This window comes from Carettochelys insculpta, chromosome 31, assembly GCF_033958435.1.
Source record: "Carettochelys insculpta isolate YL-2023 chromosome 31, ASM3395843v1, whole genome shotgun sequence".
Lineage (NCBI taxonomy): Eukaryota > Metazoa > Chordata > Testudines > Carettochelyidae > Carettochelys > Carettochelys insculpta.
The window spans coordinates 4,684,963-4,708,123 of record NC_134167.1 but is presented as its reverse complement, the minus strand read 5'-3'; the positions used below and the strand labels follow the sequence as shown (position 1 = coordinate 4,708,123).

Sequence of the window (23,161 nt, the reverse complement as noted above, 5' to 3'; positions counted from 1 at the left end):
AGGCCCATCTGGATTAGAGGGGGCTCAGTTGGCACTAGAAGGTTTGTTTAATCCATTATGAAGCCAGAGACCAGCTGCCCCAGCTACATTCTGATGGTGAAGAGTACCAGTGTTCCCCCTAATTTTTCCCATCTGTGTGGAATAAATTTTGTTAGGTGCACCACCGACAGAAAAATGCTGCCCACTGTGGATGGCTGCAGGAACTCTGCTAATCAGCTGGGCAGCACCTGAAGCTCTCCTGGGTGGCTGCTCAGCTTAGGGGCACACTGGTGAAGAGCCCCAGATCACAGGGCTGTTAGCTCTGGAGGGATGGGTGTGGCCACGATCTGTGCTCTGGAACTCGTTCTGTGCTCTCTCTCTCTCCCTCTCTGTTGCTTGCATCGGCTTTCTGCACCTGCCTCATGCCTCACTGAGAAGCTTTAAAGAAACAGCTGTCATCCCTCATGCCTGCACATCAGAGCAGGTAAATGAGGTGGGACCAGGGCAACAGGCAGTCATGCAAAGCAGGAGAGAGCAAAAGTCCTGGTGCTAACATACATAGGCTTTACTTCCTGGAGCCCAGGGGTCTGTCTTTAAATGCAATGCAGGGCCAGGCAGGCAGTGGCAGGCTACTTTTCCCCACCTACTGGCAGCATAGCCTGTCTTGGACAATGGAAACAGTTCATGTGTGTTTGATGCAACGGAGCTTGATTTAACTCGGTCCTGTGGGCTGCTGCTTTACCCAGGGCTCGCACAGCCTCAGCCAATGCCCACTAGTCACAAGAGAGACCTTAGGAGAGAACCTTGGCTCACTGCATGGGCTTCCTTGCTGACAGATGGGGCCCTCTGGAGACATAAGAAAGGGGGACAAGCGGACGCAGGTGACAGGTGGTTTGTATGAATTAAGCACCCTTTCTACCAGCACGTATGTCTGTTCCTGTTGGAGTGCCCTCTCGTGGCCAATTTGCCCTTCCCTTGTTACAAAAGCAATAGTCACAAGCAGTCCAATGGCACCCAAGCATGTCTACACTAGGAAACTCTGCTGGAATTCAATTAATAACTCCCAAAATAACTAAATCAAAATAGCATGTCCACACTACAGCTATTGTAAAAATGAGTGTTACTCCTCATGGCCCTGCTCTACGTGAGGAGCCAGTTTTGAAACACAGCCCATTCATTCGAAATAATGGGCCTGGTAGAGTGGGTCCTCTGCTTCTTATTTTGAAATAATGGGTCTTAATTCAAAATAGACTCCTAATGCAGATCAGGGCTTACCGACTAACAAATGTATTAGCCACTGACCTGCTTGTTATTTGTGGGGCAACAGACTAACACACCTACCCCTCTGAGATTAAACAGCAATAATAATAATGTCGTCAGCTGGACACGAGGAACAAAATTCTTTGGAATCTTTTAAAATATACATGAGGCCAATGTTCTTCTCTACACAGAAACAGGCTGTTATTTATACCCACTCTGCAGAGAGGATATAAACTGTTACAGGTCTCATAGGATGCATCTTTCCCAGCTCATCATTTTCTTTCCTTGAGTGCTTGCAAACCAGAGACAGCCTCCTTTCAGCTAGGAACTTCTCTCTCCAGCCTGTTCTATTCTCTTGCTCCCTCTCCCAGCCCTACCACCCTCTGGCAGGAGGAGAGCCTATGCTGCATTAGAAACCGGCAGCTGCTGGCTGGGGTACAGCCCTGCTTCCGCTGCCCTGCAGGGGAATGTGAAGAACCGGGACATCAACCTGAGATTCCCCTGAACCACAGTAAGGCAGTGCTACCGCCAGCAGCAGCACAGAAGCAAGGATGGTCTGGTATGGTGTTGCCACACTTATTTCTGCACTGCTGCTGCAGAGCTGGGCCCCCAGTCAGCAGCTGCTGCTTTCTGGGTGCCCAACACTGAGCGTAAAAGCACAGAAACAAAGGTAACGTGGATGTGGTATTACCACCCTTACTTCACTGCTGCTGGAGGGGCGCTGCATTCAGAGCTGGGCACCCATCCAACATTAAAACCACTGCTCCCCAGATGCCCAGCTCCGAAGGCAACACAGAAGTAAGAGTGGCAATATAATGATCCCCTAAAATAACCTTCTGATCTCTGGAAGTTGCATTTTGGATCAGAGCCCCCAACTTAAGAAACGCTGGTCTTCCCTGTGAACTCTGCATAAATAGGCTAAAACCACACCAAAAAGGCCAGATTTCATGGGAGGACACCAGATTTTATGGTGCATGATGTGTTTTGCATGGCTGTGAATTTGGCAGGGCCCTCCCTATACCCCAGCGTTCTACATGAGAGACCTGGCCGACCTCTGTTGGGATTACCAAATCCAGGGCATCTCAGCAGCAGCCTGAGAAAGCAGATAAGCCCTGTTGTCCAGACTCACCTGCTTCCCTTGTCCTGGCACTACACAGACTGATTTCTGTCAGTCAGCTGGGGCAGGGATGATGCCACTTTAGTAATAATCATAGCGATCCTCTTCCTCACTGGCTGTGGGGGGCCTCTTCTCCTGGATTCACAGGGAGCTAAACAAGGCTGGTGGAGGGGAATACCTACACATCACATGAATATTCTTTCTCCCAACCTCCTTTCATTATAAACCATCACCGGGAGGAATCTGGCTCTGGCTTTTAAGGCACATGGGGAGGAGGGTGCCTGGCTCAGTGAACAACAAAACCCAATTTGCAGGACAGCTCTGAAAGCTCTTTAGGACGCCCAAGTCTCCTGTTGATCGAGGAAGGAGGGGAAGGATTCGCTGGCAGAAGGAGAGACTGAGAGGCTCCATCTGTCCAAAAGCAGCTTGCTGAGAGGCCCAGAATGCTAACGACATCTTTGAAGAGCCATCCAAGCAGTCTGATGATGGACGCCTGGCAGATGGCTTGGAGGATTAGACACCTCCCGGACCTCTGCTTCACCTCACTCTGTGTATGCTGCAAAAGTTCCTTGTGGCTTGATCCCAACTCTATCCCTGAGCCACCTGCCCTCTCCCAGCCTGTCCCCACACAAGAGAGGACCACTGCTGGGCAAACAAGGATGGCGGCCGTTACCTACCTGGCAGAGTCTGCTGGTGGTGCTGCCGAGGTTCTGCCCCTCTCTGCCATGCACAGCCTGCTGGAACCTGCAGATGCTCTGGTAGGTGATGAGGTCAGAGGCACACACGGCCCTCTAAGACCTGGACACACGTTGCAGCTCAGGGATCACACCATAGGCTAGCTCCTGAAAGTCCATCTGGCACTTCAAGTTCTCCTCGCACAGTCCATAGAAGGTGCCGCTGCAGTCCAGGTCACGGGGCTGTCCCTCTGCATTCTTACACTACAGGCAGCAGCTGCAATGGTCACACACCAACCCTTCTGGGCAGGCTGTGGCTCTAGGGCTCAGCTCAGGCATGCCGGCAAGGCCCTTCTGCACTCTCCTCTGCCCAGGTGAGTCCAGAGGGATGCAGCAATCAGGATGCACCAAGAAAGGAGCAGGCCAGACCCATCACCACCAGCAGCCACACCTTCCAGACCATCTCTGGGAGCCTCTTCCCTGCAAAGAACAGGGCGCCAGCTCTCCTCTGACCCCTTGGAATGCATGAGCTGGGCGCAGATGGAGCCCATGTCCTGACCCTCTGCTTCCCACTGAGAATGGAACACTAAGAAGTCCAGGTGCATGAGCCACTCTCCTGGACTTCCCCGCCCCTTCTCAGACCCCCTGGCAGGCAGACGCTGGTTACCATCAACAGACAACAGTGCAAAAGGAAAGAAGATGTCTTTGATCCAACCAAGCCCTGGCTGGGCTCCTCTGGAGGCCATCTGTGTCCCACATATGCTTCCTGTTGAGAGTCATATTGCAAAGAGAGGTAAATGCAAACGGCTCTCGCCTTGCCTTTGGACTTGGCTGAACGGGCTAGGGAGGAGAAAGCATATGGAGTGGCCTGCTTTAGCCTCAGTCTTTTCTCCTCTCCAGTAGTTTGCGTTTATCTTTGTGCTTCTTCACCCTCACTCTTATCCTATCGTCTTCTTTATCAGTACTCGGCAAGAAGGGCCAATAGAGATAAAGCTCCTGGTAGTTTGTTGGGTTTTTTTAGCCATCCTGCAGACGTCTGTAGCAGGGATAGATTCACTATTCTACCCTATCAGAGGGATTCACACCGCCTATAGAAAGAAGGTCCATTCAGTTCTATAGGGCTTCTCCCAGGGGTTCCCTGGAAGGGTAAACTCGCCATTGGAGCTGGGGGCCCAATTCCCAGCCTAAGGAGACAAGCTCACCCTCATTCTGACTGAGCTAACACTGAGATAGAGCGTAGCCAATTTGAGCAGCAGAACAGGCTAGCTGCCCCAAGGACGTGCCTATGGGCCAGGATGGCTATGTACCTGGGGCAGCTGATCCATCCTGCTGCCTGTGCTGCTGTGGCTTCGCTCTATTTTTAGTGTTCTAGCCAGAGAAGAGCTCATGCAGGGGGGCTGTCCTTGAGTGGGGAATCAAACGCCAGCACCAAGCCCGGCCAGGCACCAAAAGTGTTGCCACGTTCTCCTGTAACGTCCCAGCCCCTACAAGTCTGCTACCTGGCTCATTCTGGAGCAATGCCATTGGGACAAGGGAGTTACCCTGCTGAAAGGGAGATCAGGACGAGGCCTCAGTGCTTGCATTAGTGACAGAGAAAAGCTGCTGGTGAAATACTGGAGTCTTATAAGGAAGCGGAGGGATTTTCTCTTTCTCTCTCCTGATTTTATCCCTTCTCCGCTCACCCTCTCTTCTCTTCAGCTCCCTTCCTTCTCCCTCACATCCCTGTTGTCCTGACTGTTATTCACTATTACAAAGATTAATACCCCGCTGCACAAGCAGTGTCACTGGCTTCACAGGGGCTATTCCTGGCACAAGGTTTTATTCCCTGTGTGCATAGGGCAACCTGGTTCCTTTCTTTTCTCCAACCTCTCTTCCTCATTGGTGCTCCTTTTTTGTAGCTGTCCCTACTTTGCTGAGATCTCCCCTGAGCCCCAGGAATCTCTGCAGCCCATCTTGTCTTCTCAGATGTTCAAATACTGCTGTATGCAGGGATGGAGAGATCCTGGGCCAGCCACCTCCAAACACAGCCCAGCACAATCCCTATGGGGAAGGGAGAAAAATCCTCCCCTCCACTTGTATTTATCTCTGCTGCTGATCACAGTGGCACCCTCGGAAATAGCAGGTGTGGTGACCATGACAGCTTTTTTGGCGGAATCTAGCAAACAGCTGTTCTTCCTTTCCCTGAGGCAACATTGTGTGTCAAGCCCCGGCCTCCATTCTAGCTTTTGCTTGGAAAGGGACTAGATAATTGAGGCCAACCTCCTTCCTGCTCAGCTGCTCACATCAGAGGGGAAATGTACTTGTCCTTCAGTTTGCTTTGATTTTCAAGTTCCTGCAGATCCCAGAACAAGGTCATTTGGGGCAGTTTGAGTAATCACAGAGGTCTTCCAAGAAGGAAAGACAGCTGGAGATGCGGCTGCTCTGTTCTTTGGAAAAGTGTCCTGGAAGAAATTATCATGAAAGGAGATAAGAAATGGCCAGAAAGGAACAACTCTCTGTGTCAGTGGAGGCAAGTATGGTAGGCGTGAACAGGTTGCGTGGTACGGAAGTAAAAGGGCTGAAATCCTTCATTGCTGGCAGGCTACGTTCAGAGCTAAAAAGACTGCTGGTGCTGCTGAGAATGCAGAAGGTCAGAGCTTATTGTTGGGGTGTGGAAGGACCACAGCTCGTATGTCAGATCAACAAGCTCTGATGATCAAAGCCTTCATCTCACCTTTGCACATCATAAATAATACGCTTCTGTTCTGCCCATGCGTGTCCTGTAAACCTGACATGAGACAGAAAAGAGACACCAAGAGGAAGTTAAAATAGAGACGGCTATCTATGTGTAAGGTGCCTGCCATGAGGTGTCTCTAAATGCCACACAATGAAGAGCAAAGACAAAGCATTTCAAACTTAAAAAAAGAGCCAGAAAAATAAAGCATGTGGCTTCATAGCAAAATCATGCCACAAACCAGCAATGAGAAAGGGGGCAGGGCAAGGACTGACTCTAAGCTCAATAGAGAGAGAGGGAAATGAGAAAGGGAGGAGATGCATTTATGAAGGTGGCTTAAAACTGTATTTGTGTGTTATGTATGTGGCTGGTGGGCTGGGCAGATAGCTGAATAATCTGTTAGTCTTTTGCTTTAAAAACATGAGACGTAGTGAAAGCAACAGGCAGCTCAGAGTTGGAGGCTATAGGGCCGCAGTAGAGAGTAGAGCCAATATTCTCAGGAGTGGCCTCTGATCTGGAGTGTCCAACCTGAGATACTTAGTCCTGAATTTCCACCTATGGTGAGTATCTGCAACTCCAGCTCAGAAAGTGTCAGTTGTAGATGCTCAGCACCTCCACAGCTCAGGCCCAAGACGTCTCTATTAGGCACCCAAAACTAGTCACCTAAAATTAGAGACTGTGTGTGAAAATTTAGCGGTAGGCAGCCACTTCCCAATATCTTTCCAGAGCCCCTTTTCCCAGTGCACCTTCTGCACTCTTGTATGTGGTCATCTGGAAGTGCCCAATATTTATTCCTCTACCAGGAGCAATATAATATTCTACCTACTGGTGCAGCTTGGTCACTGCACGAGACAGCACATCCAGAACTGCATCTATTCCTTCCCCAGGTGAGAATGTTGTCTGAGTAATACATCTTGCATCACAGTTGATATTCAATCTGGAACCATGAGAGGGCACCAAAGTTTGCATCATCCCTGTCTATGGAGTCATGCTTTGGACGAAACAAGCCAAGTGTGTGTTGGGGAAGGGGGAAAAGAGAAGAAGATCAGGGCAAATTAAAAAGTTGAAATCTCTTCACTTCCCATGCATGCACTGTCGCTGATATGGATCTTGACATGCTTCGCATGGCAATGCAGACTTAAATAAATTGATATAAGAAACTGTAACAGGATCCGCCCAGGACCAGCATGGCATAGTTGATAATGTCTCTTGGATTTACAATGAGACTTCATAAACCAAACAGCTGGTCACAGTTGATTTTAGGTAAAGTGGTGGCTCTAAGGGGGGATAGATGTATTGTACTATATAAATAAAAATCAACCTACAAAACAAGAACAATAATATTTTTCCATATAAACTAATATGCCATTTGGACTGGAAGTTGTCAAGCACAGGTAAGTTGTCTCAGAGTTGTGTAGTGCCCCAGGGCTGGAAAAGAGGCTGGGTCCTGTAAATCAGGATGGAAAAGCAATGTAGCACTGAATGGCAAGGGGGAGAGGTGGTGTACTGCCTGTAGGGCTTGGTAAAGGGCTTTAAACATACTGGAGTGGGTAGGACTGGAAGCTGGAGGAAGTGAGAAAGATAGAGATCAGGATGCAAACACTTTCAATAGGACAGCATATAGGGCAGGACTAAGATAGTTACAAGAGCTGTATTTGCCAGAAGGGTGATTCAGCTTGGGGGCTGAGGTGGGCAGTGCAATGCAGGGTCAGATATAGGATAACAGTTCCCCAAGGGGGCACACACCTGCATGGGGGCTGCAGAACAGAACCAAATGCAGTAACAGGGCAGTGCCCCCAGCACAGGGATAGCTGGGGGTGCACTGTGCAGTCAGATGCAAAGGAAGGGAAGTCCCCCTAGCACAGGTCTAGCTGGGGGTATAGTGCATGGTCAAATGCAATGGAAGGGCTGTGTCCCTAGCACAGGGCTAGCTGGGGGTGCAGTGCATGGTCACATGTAGTGGAAAAGCAGTGCCCCTGGCACAGGGTTAGCTGGGGGAGCAGTGCACAGTCAGATGCAGTGCCCTGGCACAGAGCTAGCTGGGATTGCAGTGTATTGTCAGATGTAGTAGAAGGGCACTGCCCCTAGCACAGGGCTAGCTGCGGATGCAGTGCATGGCCAGATTCAGTGGAAGGGCAGTGCCCCTGGCACAGGGCTAGCTGGGGATACAGTGCACGGCCAGATTCAGTGGAAGGGCAGTGCCCCTGGCACAGGGCTAGCTGGGGATACAGTGCACGGCCAGATTCAGTAGAAGGGCAGTGCCCCTGGCACAGGGCTAGCTGGGGATGCAGTGCACGGCCAGATTCAGTAGAAGGGCAGTGCCCCTGGCACAGGGCTAGCTGGGGATGCAGTGCACGGCCAGATTCAGTAGAAGGGCAGTGCCCCTGGCACAGGGCTAGCTGGGGATACAGTGCACGGCCAGATTCAGTAGAAGGGCAGTGCCCCTGGCACAGGGCTAGCTGGGGATGCAGTGCACGGCCAGATATAGTAGAAGGGCAGTGCCCCTGGCACAGGGCTAGCTGGGGATGCAGTGCACGGTCAGATGCAGTGGAAGGGCAGTGCCCCTAGCACAGGCAGGCCTGTTGCTCCGTCGTTGCCTTTGCCGTGCGCGGCCCCTTTAAGCTCCATGTAAACAAAGCCTAGTCCCCGTCCCCCTGTCCTCCCTCCCGCTTCTCTTCGCCGCCGACGTCGCTGCGTCACTTACGCCTTCGCAGCGGGCCGCGCCATTCTCTAAACCCCGGCGCCTAGGCCTGGCGGCGGGGCCTTGTACGCAAAGTGCGTGAGCTGGAGGGTTCAGCGCGCAGGCGCGGCGGCCCGGCTGGGGCGGGGGGAGGAGAGAGGAGCATGAATGGAGCAAAATGGCGGATCATGTGCAGGTGAGGAGGGCGCGCGCGGGGGGAGGGGGCAGCCGGCCCGCGCGCGGGGCCGGTCCCTCGGCAGCGCCTGGGGCTGCGGGGCGGCCGCACGGTGCTGGGCCGCCGGCCCCTCCCGGGGCGTGCCTCGGCGCTGGCGCCCGTCGCCGCCGCAGCCGCTCCCCCCCCCCCACCAGCTCCAGGCAGAGGCGCTCGGTGGGGGGCGGGGTCCGAGCCGCTCCCCCCCGTGTGAGCACCCGGCGGGGGCGGGGGAGCTGGTGATCCCAGGGGGGCACATGAACCCCCAAACTGAGCGTGACCCCCCAGGTACAACCCCCGTGCAAGCGACTGGGAGTCAAGAGCGAGGCCCCTGGGGGGCCGCGGTGCACCCCCACCCTGGGGTGCCTCAGCACGGACTGCCCCCGAGACAGCAGCGGGTGAGGGCGCGGGCTGCACCCTGTTCCCCGCATGCCGCCTGGGCCCCGCCTTAGCTGCCAGGTGCTAGCAGTTGACAGCAGCAGCAGCCCGGCTGGGTATCGGGCCAGGGTGGGCAGCCGTCTCGGAGGCGATCGATCACGGCAACACCGGGCGCGACATGGGGACTTCGACTGGAGTTCTCCATCTACTCTCAGTTCCTGCAGCTGGGCGCTTTGCCCCATGAAATTGTGCTGGAGCCAGGGTTACCTGGAGTCACACTCCGTGTCAGAGGGCTTTGAAGGTCTTCCTGGGTTGTTTTATAGGCAGAGAAGACTGGAAACTTTTGCCTGTACTCTGCTAAGCCCTTCTGCCGTACACCCCCTTTCCGGTTAAAAGTAGTAAGGGGCTGCCAACCCCAAGGTGAGAAGAGCTGAGGGAGCTTCAGTATTGACATGGCAGAAGTCTTGGCTTTGGGTCTGACACCATGGCCTGGATTACTTGTCATCCATAACCAGGTAAATGTCTGTCAATGTGATGGTCGTACCTTTTCGGGAATGAGGTGATAAACGCACACTTCCGTTGGACTTTCATTGACAGAAGACGTGGAATGAAATTAAGAAAGGGAAAATGTAGCTTGAATATTGCAAAGAAAGTTTCTGGATTTGACAAATGCTATGCCGTGGCTTAATTTTGTGAGGGAAGCCATGGAGATACAGGTTGAACCCCTCTAATCTGCTGTCCTTGAGATCTGACCAGTGCCAAACAAGAGAATTTCCCAGACCACAGGAGGTCAATATTGTCTAGCAGTTTTACCAATACTTCCACTCCTTGCTGGGCTCTTAGAATCCATTTAGGAGTACAGTAAGCTCCCGACTTGCACAGTTCTTGCAACAACACAAGTCAAAATCGTGAGTGGCAAGGAGCTGGGAACAAGGCAGTAGCCTGACTCTTGTGAGAGGTGGGAAGCCCAGAGCCAGGCACAGCAGAGCTGGTGAGTTTCCTGTGTCCTGCAAGTGTTGGGGAGCTGGGAAACTGACTGGTGCTGCTGTGCCCAGCTCCCAGCTGCCTGGCACTCCCAAGAGCCAGGAAACTGGTCAGTTTCCTGGCTCCTTGGGGTGGCAGGCAGCTGGGAGCCAGACCCAGCAGCTCTGGTCAGTTTCGGGAACCGGGAAACTGACCGGTGCTGTTGCGCCTGACTCTGGGCTCCTTGGTGCTCAGGGGAACAAGGAGCCGGGCACAGCCAAGACTAGAGGACCAAAAAGTGGCAGGGTCCCTACCCCACACAGTAATGACTTACATGAAATTTGACTTAATGGTGGTTGCCCAGGAATGCAATTTACATGTAAGTTGGGGTCTATTGTATGTTACAGCTAAATACCAGCACAGAACAGGGAGAGCCAAGGCTGGTGGCTGTAAACAAATTTCCTGAGAACTTGGCGATGCCTGTAAGTGGTCATCCAGGTCTGATGAAGTGAGTCTGTGCTCACGAAAGCTCATGCTCAGAACTTTTCTGTTAGTCTGTAAGGTGCCACAGGACCCTTCGTTGCTGCATCCAGATAATGAAAATCATGCCAGAATATGTATGTTGCCACCTGAGTGAGTGCTGGATTAGAGTGGTTCAACCTGTCATTCATTTGTATGCTCAACAGTTTGTATGAGTCTCTGAGATGTCAGCAGTGAGGAACAATGGCCAGGGGTTGGAGGAGCTAATCTGACAGTTAACTTTCCGTCTTTAACTTCAGTGGTGCTTTATTGAAGAGGATAGTATGGTGAGCAGTGATAGTGTTAACTAACAGATCAAGGGGTCTTTTTTTTAACCAGATGGTATTGGTGATCTTTTTCTGAAGGCTTTCAAAGCAGGCTTTAATAAGGCTCATGTTGAACATTTTACTGTTACCTGAATGCAGCTCTACTCCACCTACCTGCTCTGTGTCAGCAACTGACAACAATAACAGCCTGAGAGCAGTGGCTGGTTAACAGGCCATGGTGGGCAGTAGCCTCTGAAGGAATCTCTCAGAGCTGATCATAAGATGGGCAGCTTTAGTCAGCAGTGACCAGTATTGGACTCCTCTATCTGCAATCAGCTGCTGGATGCTTTGCTGTGGGAAATAGTGTCTGAAGGCAGCTTAAGTTATTAAAAAAGAAAGCTTCGAAATTCCAATTCACTGGCTGTATGGGTGTTCTTCAGGTCTGGATTTCTCTTTGCTTAGACATATTAAGATCAGTGTAATCAGTTTCACTTTTTTGTGTATTCAGTTTCCTTTTTGGGGGCTCTTACTTTTGCAATATTTACATTTCAAACACTGAATGGGGACTGTTTGTTTAAAAAAAAACCCAACTGATTCCATTTGATTCAAAATAAAACTAGTGGAGATACATTTACACATTTTATGAAATTTAAACTTAGAATCAAATCTAAATTGGCGTTGCTCCTGTTAGCAACTTACACAACCACTCTTTCATGAAGAACATTGTGAAGAACTCATCCTGGAATTGGAAATGTTGTCAGACAAATGGTAAAAATAGGTACACTGGAGAAAATCATAAAACAAACAATATAGTGATTAAATTTGTGATGCATGATATCAGTCAGATTAAAAATGTCTTGATAATTATTTAGGTAATATAAATATATTCTGTGTCTGGTACCTCTACAAACCACAAGGGTGAGTAGTTTATTAACTCAGAATATAGTCCGTGTAGTTCTCAGGTTGGGCTGAAATAATCTTATCAAATGCAAGCTAGGTAATCTACTGGGGATTGCTGTTGTACCAAACAATTTAAGTGTCATAAAGACACTAGAAAAGGGCTGTATTCTCTGGTTTGTCATTACTGACACATCAGCTTCTCAACTTAACCTGCGAGTCCATGGGTAGGCCCAAGAAATCTGGTGACATGGTGTTTCTTGCTTTTGTCATTTCAAAACTGGGTTTTTCTTTTTTTAAATATTGGGTCAAGCAAATGGAATTTGGGATCATTATAATGTAATTAATGTTGCTCGCTTCATGTTCATTAGTTAACTTTTAATGCAAGGTGCTTCGAGATCTTCTACTCCAGTGAAGATTTATTTGCAAGGACTATTAACTTGTCACCAAGCTATAGGAGACTTAGCAAAAGGCAAAGTGTAACTCTTTACAAGTTTTACTAACGGGCATGTAACACATCTGTAACTGAATATTTTTTCTTTTTCTTTTTTTAATTTTTTCTTTTTTGCGTTGGGGCAAAAAAGTAAAGCACTACCTCTGAACAGACTCTTCAAGTTTACTTCAGAGCTCCGTCAGGAGGTCCGGATGGTTATGGTTAGCAGGAAATCACCAGTTAGATCTGTGGGTTTAATTCCTATTTGTTATAGTGCTTTCAAAGAAAATTGAACCATCACACTATTTCTAATATTGATCCAGTCATTTGGATGTTTTGTGGGTAGGCAGTGTTGGGCTGTTATAAACTAGGCTCGCTTAAAACTGCGGAGCACCCATGATTATCCAGATGTCACAGGGAGACATTGAATATATGTTAGGGTGAGTGAGGGCATTTTCTTTTTATTCCATAACTTGAGATTTGATTCTGTTTTGGATAATAGGGAGTTTCCAGATAACTGATACCTGGATACTACAGGATTTAGTATGTAAAATTAGCAGCAGATTTGCCATACTTCGTCAAACTTACAGTCCAGTTATTACTCCCCCGTTACCATCATTTGAACTTTCATGTTAATACTTAAAGTGTAAAAGTGTAGATTTATTTATAATTATTATTAGCGGTATTGTGTTGACAGTAGGATGCAAGTTGATGAAGGTGGGACTAGAGTTGTGGTCACTGACACCACTGCTGAAGGACTGTAGCATCATGTTTTGTAAGTTTTTGTAAAAATGGAACTCTAAATGTTGGAATTCTCACTCTTTTTCTTTTAGCAATCCACCCAGTCAAAGCCAGTTGGAATAGTTTTCTGTTGGACAGTGCTTCAGCATTATTGTTCAGGGTGTAGAAATGAAAGGATTGTAATAATGATACAGTAATAGAGAATGTCATTATGACTGTGGAAAGCTGCGCAGTTTGGAGAATTGGTACAGGTGCTCTTCCCTTCCTGCCTTCTGTTGAGTTAATGTGGCTACTCGCTCTTTTTAGTTTGTGAATGTCATTCCAGCTCCAGTGTATGTGATGGAAATAGGAGATGAAGAGATATCATTGGAATTAACTTTGTGGGGGAAGTAGTGATAAGTCTTTCATTTTCTTTAGAAACAGGTTTGCTATATTTCTTTCCTAGATCTGGGCTTTGATGTTGTACTGTATCCTAAAATGGGTAAAACTTATTGGGAGGTATCTGATAAATTACAATATGCCTTTAGGGGAAATGCTGATGTTGGGCAAGTGTAACAACTCTTTTGTGGCTTTGCATACAGCGGTAAGCCTGGAAATTTCCCAGTATCTGAATACAAGACCTAATTACTTCAGTTAAAAATTGTTGCCTCAGTTTCATCACTGATATATATTACCTTTACATGCTATGGGGAACCTGACTTGTAGTTTGTAGTGCAAGCTCTCTTACTGTTGAAATGTAACAAATCGAATGCTGTAGGAGTACCTTCATAGTTACTGGAGGTGGTCTGGCACTTGATAGAACAGGGAACTTTTCCAGATCCAAAGAAGTGGGTCTGTATCATGAAAGCTCATTACCTAACACATTATATTATTAGTTTTTAAGGTGCTTTAGGACTGCTTTTTTTAGGGAACTTAACTGACCTTTTGCATATGGAAACGCTAGGTTCAAGTGATATGGACAAAAGTAAAGGGATGTTAACCATCTGATTGTAACTTCTTATTAAACTGGATGCAGTTAATTGAAATTGTCAAAATTCCATACTCGGACAAAGCTTATATTTTCACCTTAAGATGAATTCGTGTGTGGAGTCAGGCCCTGAGAGTGCCTTGGTGAGCAGCAAATAGAAGTGGGATGAAATACTTTCTTTGTGAATTATCGCCCTCTCCTCTCAAAGTTGCATTGGAAACAGTAGGAAAATGTAGTTGGAGACATTCTGATCACACCTTTCATTTGGATTAACAGAAGAGCAGATTTAAGAAAACTGAATTCAGGAAAAATGACTGTCCCAGAAAAATAATGGCATGTAGTACATATAACCAGACACATGAAATTGTAGTGTGTGTGGTTGGTTTGTTTGTTTGTTTTTTAAAAAAAGCAAACCTGAGTGCATGCACACTAATAGCGTCTTCTGTGTGGTTTTTAAAGCACTGTCTGGTTTTTCTTTTTAAATGAATGTCTTGTAGGGCCAAACCCATGCCACTCCCAATCCTTAATTGCTCCTGAATTTTGCTGGTATATTTCTGAATTCCAAAAGGACAGTCTGGATCAAACACACAATTTAATTTGGTTCAGAAATCATGTAAGGCATTTTTCCCCAAAGGAAACCCTGGTGACTAGATGTTTATTATCTGCTTGGCTATCTCTCTAACCTCATGCCAAGTAAAACTCATGCTTTAGCCCACTCTACAACAAGCTGCTTAGAATACTGGTTTTGTTTTCAGTCCACACTTTCACGTTCAGCATGTCATTGGAGCTTCTCACAATATACATGCAGGACTTAACCCGGAATAGCCTGAGATCTTCTCAGAAACCGGGGGGGAAAATACACAGTGCAACTTAAAATAGCGTTACGTGCTTTTCGTTCACAAATTCCAGCCACTGAGCAACAGAACTACTGGCTAAGTTTACGGCAAGTGGATCGAAATGGCATTTTAAATGGAAACTAGTAGTTCATGGGTTCAGATATGTAACTTTGGTGCTCTGAATATTGTTAGTGGAAGCTTAAGCTCCAGCTCCTTTTCGACATAGGGGATCAAATCGCTGGCAACTGGTTGCCTGTTTCCATTCTGCCTCTTAGGGTATGTCTTCATTCAAGGGAAGATCGACTCTGCCACTTTCGATCTTCTGGAGTTTGGTTTAGCATGCCTAGTGGGGACACCCTACAAGTTTGATTTAGAGAACCCCCGTCAACTGCAGTACTGCGGCCCCCCATTAGAAATAAGGACTCCCATCCACCTCCCTTAATGCTGATGGTGCAAAAGCCTGAATTAAGGTAGGTCAACTCTAGCTATGTAATTAACATAGCTTGAATTGTATACCTTAATTCCACCATCCCTTGTAGTGTAGGCCTACTTCTAGCTTGCATAGCAACTTTTTCAAAGGCACCATATTTGAAGGTATGTACTTGCTCTATCATCTGTTCAGACAGTTGTCATCTTGGCTTTTTCAAGCTTTTCACACTCATTAGTAACCTGTTGAGAGGAGAAGCATTCAGTAAAATCCTTGTCCCCATCTTAACCAGTGGAAGATTTCACATTTATTTTGGTGGGTTCAGAACCACGCCTTCAGTTTCTAGATAGGAGATACCTTTTATGGTCTATCTAAAGATGTCAAATCACTGTACTGAATTAAATCTTGCCTTCTGCCTGTGATTGAGACCCATGTTACAGATAAAAAAGGCGTAGTGCTGTGAAATAAAGATGAAGTGAGTTTCATAGCTGAGACTGGAACTCAGGAGTCTGGATTCCTAGCCCGCTGTTTTAAAAGACTCTTTTCTGAACCCTCTGTAACACAGCAGATCACTTTATGTCCTGCTCATATTGTCCTGTTGCCTTTAGTTTTGGACAGTGTGTCATTGTGAACAGCAGTTAGTGTTTATGAGTAACACAGAGTGGATAAAAAGATTTTTTTTAAATCAAAAATCGGATTTTTAATTTAAATCAGATTTTATTAAAGTATTGAATATACTACTACATTTTTCACGTAAAAATAGGTTACGACTAAATCACATCACAAACATGCTGAACATACACTTACAGCCTCATAAAAATGAATGAATGGCTCTAGTCTGTTCAGCCTAACTACTAGCTCTTGCTTCTTGAAAGTTCTGGGCTTTCATTTCTGTTTCTCTGAAGACTAAAAAGTTACGTGCAAAAAAAGATACTTGGTTGAAGGTTTTTTTGTGCCGTGCTTATGTGGTGGTGGAGCTGGGCCAAGCACAGCAGAGGAGTTAGTTTAAAACATTCTCTTAAGACAGAGAGACAATATATAGAAAAGAGAGGAGACAGAATAGAAGGGGACAGCAAACTCAACTAGAAAGAAAATGGGAAGACGTTCAGCATACCCAGCTTCCAGAATTCCCCCACTCTTTTGCCTCAGAAAAAATGACATGATCTTGGGTTTAAAAATAAAAGGAAAATCATGTCAAGTGTACTCGGTGCCAGAAAAAAAGATGCAAGGCCTAGTTGCAAGAATGAAACATCTTAACGAAAACTGCTCATTGGGAGAAAAGGATGTGGATATGGCTGAGTGGTGCAGCTGGTTAATTACTTGAATCACTTCACAATATATCATTCTTCAAGACTCTCTCTATGCCTTTTAGTATAAGGGCAGGACTACAACAGAAGGGCAAATTAAAGTATGAAATTCTAGGTATGTTAATTACATAGCAAGAGTCACCATACCTCAGGCTTGTATGCTGTCTCCACTAAGGAAGTTCGACGAGAGCATGCGCTCCCATCAACTTCCCTTCCTCCTAATGGGGGGCAGTAGCGCGGGTGCAGGCACCCTATAAATTCAGTTTTGTGCTTCCCTACTAGGTGCTCTAAATCGAACTCCAGAAGATTGACTGCATCAGGGTCAGTCTTCTCTGTAGTGAAGACATACCCTCAGTGTGATTTGGCAAGTAAATTCCCAAGCTGCTTGCTGTGTTGGATGTTGCTAGAAAAGTTGTTTACAAAGGGGCAGGGAGGTGTTACAATCTCTGTTTTACAGAACAGAAAAACCACAGTTGCCTAAGGGACTAGTCCAAGACTACACAGTGATTTAGTGTAAAACTTGGGATGGAAATAAGAAGCTCTGCACCTCTCCTGATCCCTTTGAGCCCCATTTCCTTTTGAGCCTCCTTATGAAGTCACGTATGTACATGTTGAGAATGTACTCATTAACATCTTTCAGTAGTTACTTGTACAGTCTTGGGTTTAATTAGCTGATCATTCAAACGGCCAATGGCCTGTGGCATGCATAAAGGTGCTAAATTGCTTTATACTTTGAAACTATTAAGGTCAGTTGGCAGCAAAGTGTCCTTTTTGAAACAGACTGTCTAATCTGTAGTGACTGGACTGGAAGGCATTTGCTATCAAAGCTTACTGTGGAATTGTGCTTATTCTTGATAATTGATGTAAAAATGTGACGCCCTTGAAATATTTTCTAAAAATTTCTATGATGTTCACTAACAAAATCTCTATTTTAATTTACTAATTGTAGAAAATTATATTGATCTTGTAACGCTTAACTCTATTAGAGCTTCGATCTGCTATATTCAGATATTTCTGTATACTTTTGAGTCTCTTGGCAAAATTTTCCCCATGCACGGGGGAAAATGTTGGAGTGAGGTAATAAAGTACATTCTTCAGCTTTCTGAGGTGCATCTTTAAAATGCAGTATTGCTTCTGCAGAAAGGGACACATTTTTTCTGTAATTTATTCAACCCTTCCAAAGTCCAGGCATGGAATGGCATTTACCAGGGTTTTTTACTGCCCCAGGAAAAACTAGTGAATCCCATGTTTTAAAAATGTTAATGCACTCCACGTTACATTTAACTTTAGTTACCATATTCATATTGTGGATACATAAAACCATAGATGTGTAGATGAATGTACAAATAAGTAAAATCGTAGTGGACATTATCCTAATATATGCAACTCTGATACCAAACATCAAAAAGTCTGTATGTTTTGGTTCAGTATTTTTTCAAGGAAGTTATGTCGTGACCCACTTCGTTTTTCTTGGCCTTTTAGCTAAGATGAAGTGTTATATAATCAGATGTCCATCTTTTAATTACATGAAAATGACATACAGAGTTAAACAGCAGAAACATAGCACTTCAAAGACTAACAAAGTAATACAGAGTTGCAGGCTTTGAAGCACTAAGCAACCCAAATCATTTAGAATTGGAGGCTACCAGTCCAGGTCCATTTGGTCTTTCACCATTCTGTAGAAGAAGGCCTCAACATAGCAGTTAGACCAAGCCTGTTCCTCAGTTTTAAACTGAAGTATCCAAAGAGTAAAAAGCTTCCTTCTGTGCTTCCTGAACACTGATGTGATCTATTTTCCCAGTTTTCCTATTTAACTAGTGCCTTTCCTAAGCTAGTTTTTCCTGGGAAATTGCCAAACCTACGTAAGTCATTTGCCCATGTTGTAACTACCCTGATGCCTAACAAATCCATCCAATGAGTGGATAAGTTCATTTTTTAAAAAAACAAAACAAAACCTTAACTGCAATAAGAAACTCATTAAAACATACATTTACTTTCTTGGATATAAGTGGACTGAGGACTGCACGCTTTTACTCATTAAGATGACTATAAAAACAGTATCTGCCATTTTCCAGTCAGGAACATGCTGCCACTTCAGAGCCATCTCTTAATCCTTCCGTCCTTTTCATCTGTTGCCAGTAAAATGAACTTTTCATCCATATATTTTATACACTGTGCTTTTAGATCTATAAAGGTTTTATTTCACTCCTTCAGTGCATTTAATGCACTTAATGGGCGGTTCTCAAATCTCTCTCTTTTTTTTTACTGGTCTTTCACTTTCAATTAATAGTTTATTTTGTATGTTCACATTAGGTAGACGAGAAGTGTTATCTCTGTATCATCCAAGTGTTTTGGCTTAATTTCCTTTTTGGAGGCTCTGTGCTCTTGTATCATTAGCTGAGTACATCTGTGAACTTGGTGATTGCAGGAGTTGCGGTCCAAGGACGTTGTACTTGAGAATGCTGTGAAAGAAGAAATATCAGTGGAGAATAGTTGTAAATCAGCAAATTGAAGATAAGTTTGCAAGCTTTGCTAAGCTTTTGTAGTTTTATGGGTGAAGAGATAGCAGTACTGTAGAAACTTCAGTTCAAACTGAGGTACCTCCAGGATGTTCACTGGCTGTGGAACCCAGTACACATCTAAGGGCAGTTCTACACTATACCTGAAAGTTGATCCTAGCAATTGTGTAGCTGAAATCAGTGTATCTATGATCGACTTTTATGTGGTTGTCTTCACTGAGGGAGGTCTACGGGTAAAACTCGCCCATCAATCTCCCTTGCTTCTTGCAAGAATGAAGAGTATGGGGTCAGCTGTTGACCCCAATGGTTCGATTTCATGCATCCCCACTAAGCGTGTAAGATTGACCCTAACTGATCTCCTGGTAAGTGTAGCTGTACCCTTGGGGTGACTTCTGAGGGCATGCAGGGGACTGTAAAATGGGATGAGCAAGTGGCTCTGCATGCCTAAGGAATCTGCACGGTGCATGGCTCAGGCTTGTCATTGCAGCATGCTTGATTTAACTTTGGGCTTCTTTGTAACATGTTCCCATTTAGATAAAATGCTACTTCTTTAGTATCTTGAATGTCAGAAGCATACTGTAAGTCACCAATGTGAACTGTATCAGTGTCTGTGAAATGTATAATTGAGAGGTTTTCTGTGTACTTTTGATTGTTCCACCTGAAGGCTGGCTTTTGTTTGAACTAAACAAAAGCTAAGGGCTTGTCACCACGACTAAGTGGCTCAAGGCTGTGGTAATCAATCCACTGAAGTTCCATTTAGTAGGTCTAGTTTGAAAACGGGCTAAATTGACAGTCAGGCACGCTCTCGTCAACTCCAGTATGCCACCTGAACGAAATGCGTAAGGTAAAATAACTGGAGAGTTGCGTAAATTCAGAATTTGTATTCACATCTGGTCTGTGTTGTGCAAACGTGATACACAGATCATCTGTGGCTGCTGGTATAAATCTGATACTTGCATATTTACAGGGCCCTACTTTACAGGATACTGCAGGATTTACAGGATACTGCTCCATTAAAAGGACTGTCACTGTGGTCAGGTTTGAAGAGACTCTACAGTGTTTATTTGGGCCTTGTTGTTTCTAAGGTTTCCCTACCAAATAGATTGACCCAGTCTGGGTCAACCTTCTGGGATTGAATTTCGTGTGCCTAATGGAGACGTGCAAAATCGAACTATCAGATCAACAGTTGACCCCTTTACTTCTCAGTCTCACAAGGAGAAAGGGACTGCCCTCAGTGAGGACGGCCAGGTAAGTCAATCATAGATAAGTTGATCCCAGCTGCACAATTGCCTAGCTGGAATTGCACAGCTACAGTTGACTTTGAGGTCTACTGTAGACCTGGCCTTACAGAATTGCAAATCTGCAGCACAGTAGGCTCAAATACATGTTGTCTCCAGCTGGTCAGACAGAATTGCGGAAATCTGCTGATTTGCTCCTTCATAGGAGGATTTATCTTTATCCATTTCATTCTGTGCAACTAAATGGGCCTTTGTCATGCCTCTCTCTTTTATTCGTTATTGTTTGCATTTGCAAATTGGAATTCATTTTGCTAGGTATGTCAGTGCCATTAGCATAAGCCTCACATGCTCACTGAGGGCACACTTTTATGTTACTAAACTAGGTATAAGATTATCGTTTCTTCTTTGAATACCCCATAGCAACCTGTCTTCCTTATTGGCAAAACGTAGCTGAACCTCAGTGAAATTGTGCTGCAATAGTTGTTTGCCTCTGACTGGCTTATGGAATACTTTTCTATTGTTTTGCGTGTTAGCTGTGTCACCTCCTACTGAAACTCTCACATTCTTGTTTTTTTTAAAACTCCTGGGGGCAGGGATTGTCTTTGGTTATGAGGAATGAAGAGTGCTAAGTGTCTTTTTGGTCCAAAAGAAATGATACACTGTTTTAGTTCATTTATGGTAGATGTGGGTGAGGGAGGTCAGTTGTTGCAGCATATCCAACACTAGAATCTCCAAAAGGTACATATCTAATGAATGATCTGCCCTGGAAATGCTACGCATTTTACCCCTCATAAAGGAAACTCATCCCCTGTGGTCTCAGGAAGAATCTGTGCACAGCACAGTCCCATGTTAACTCAGAAGTGAAGCCACAGATCACTATTGTATTGCCATGTCTGGTGTTTGCTGCTCTGGTTTGGCAAGTGCTAGAAATTTAGCATAGGTAATTTGTTCGTTGCCTTGTAACATTGCCTTGAACTATTCTGTGGTACCAGAGTAAGAGTGGCATTGCTAGATTCTCTAACAGAACTCCCATCCAGCACACTTGGGTTAGAAGAAAGTTTGTTTTAGGGAAGAAAATGGGGATTTTTTTTACTGATTGCCTGAAAAATGCAAAAGCATCAATGTGGACACTACTACAATACATAACTAATGTGCTGGAGGTTACATAAATAGGCTTACTCACACTGCCATATGTATGAGTAAGTTGAAATGGATGACTTATTGTTCCAATTCTCTAACCTGAGAGAGTGAGCGCACATTTTTTCCTCATACCAAGGTTTGATCATAATGACAGACTACTATTACTGTAATGATAACCTGTTTTCCTCTCTCCTGAATCATGGTAGAAAACAGTTGCATTATGTTACACTGTACCCCAGTATTTTTATGGAATCATGTATTTTAATCTGTATATACCTAACATGAATATGCTATATGCAAAATAGGGAAAGTAGCCTGTCCCTCGAGCTTTTAATTCCCTGAATGGCTGTATTCTATCTGTGTGCATGTATTTTTCTTCTCCGGTGAAAGCCATTAGTGGTACTTAAGGAACTTAATGGCCTGGTGCTCAAAGCAATGATCATTCTTTAGCACAGAATGACCTGGATGGAAAAATCTGGAAATTGTATTTTAAAATTTGCTTAGGTCTACACTCTGTATGCAGTTGTTAGCAGATGTCTTTGCCTAGCCATTTTAAAGCAAAGTTCACACACTATAGACTCAGGCTCATTCCCTTCCTGAAGTTTGGTGTATTTGTGATGGTTTCGGTTAGCTATCCCCTTGAGACTGTCATATGACATGCTGAGATATCACTGAGCTGCCTACCTGCCCCTTGGGATGCCCCACTATCCTGTGCTCCTGAGCCAGACATTTCAGTGTCCTTCCACACTGACATAGATTTGGGGTCACAGCCAGTGTTCCCTGTAAGTTGAGCCTCGCTTGAGGGCCGCCCAGGAGAGATGCTGCCCAGCTGATGAGCAGAGCTCCAACAGCATGTTTCTTTTGGTGGTGCACATCCACACATGCCTTGATACACACAACATTTATTCTACCCTGGATGGGAAAAAATTAGAGGGAACACTGGTCACAGCCTACAGCAGAGCAACACAGGCATTGATACCAGCTCTAGGAAGACTCAGTCACAAGAACTTAACAAGGCACTCAGGTGCATGTCCCCAGTGGGACTGGAACCCTAGATAAATCTATCTTACTCCTGTAGAAAAAGTTTTATACAAAGCAAGCTGATAGATTGTCCATCTCCTTTATCAATGAAAAAGAGAGATGCATAGCTGTTGTCCTGTCCCCTCAGCCCTACCCTGTGGAAACAGTTATTTACAATAGGTTTATTAATAAATGTTGTTTTATTACGTATAAAAAGTAGGATGTAAGTGGTAGCAAGTGATAGCAGACAGCTCAAATAAGTAATAAGGCAAAATAAAATACCCCAGCTATGCTTAATACGCTAAAGCTGCATCTACACTTACTGGGAAAATCGAATGCTTAGGTTCGATCTTCTGGGGTGCCTTTTTGCTCATGTGCGAAATGGCGCATTCCAGGGTCAATGTCGACTCATTAATCCTTGCGACTCACAAGAACTTAAGGGATGTCAGTGGAAAGGAGCGCTCCCATCGACATTCTGCAGCGAGGATAGGAACCAATGTCGACAGCTGCAAAATCAATTTTAGGTACACAATTGGCATAATTAAAATTGTGTAGCAGCCGTCAACATTCCTGGTAAGTGTAGATGTAGCCTAAGAAACTTATTACATGCAATTTCTTATCCTAACAGTAATTCTAATTCTTTTCTCACAGCTTGTGCCTGATTCTTCCCCCTGTTTGGTCTTAGATATTTCCAGCAGTCATCTGGGGTGGTAAACAAGCATGTCCTGGCATCTGGCAGACACCCTTATTGTTTTGTTTCCCACCTTTATATCTCTTTGTGTTCCGTTTAAACTTTTCACACTCTCAGTGGACCAGTACAGCATCCAAAATGGGTTCCTGTGTAAGATGACCTAGCACCATGTCTTGGAAAGACCA

General features: G+C 45.5%; 1 protein-coding gene across 1 annotated transcript in view; it reads left to right on the top strand.

Moving 5' to 3' along the window:
* The first annotated feature begins 8,579 nt into the window (after positions 1-8,579).
* Positions 8,580-23,161, top strand: part of XPO7 (exportin 7) — a 66,193-nt gene continuing 51,611 nt past the window's right edge. Inside the window, exons 1-2 of the mRNA XM_074981555.1 lie at positions 8,580-8,619; positions 9,336-9,527. Of these exons, the coding sequence (XP_074837656.1) occupies positions 9,465-9,527 (63 nt within the window). The 5' untranslated portion in view covers positions 8,580-8,619; positions 9,336-9,464. The remainder of the gene's footprint in view (positions 8,620-9,335; positions 9,528-23,161) is intronic.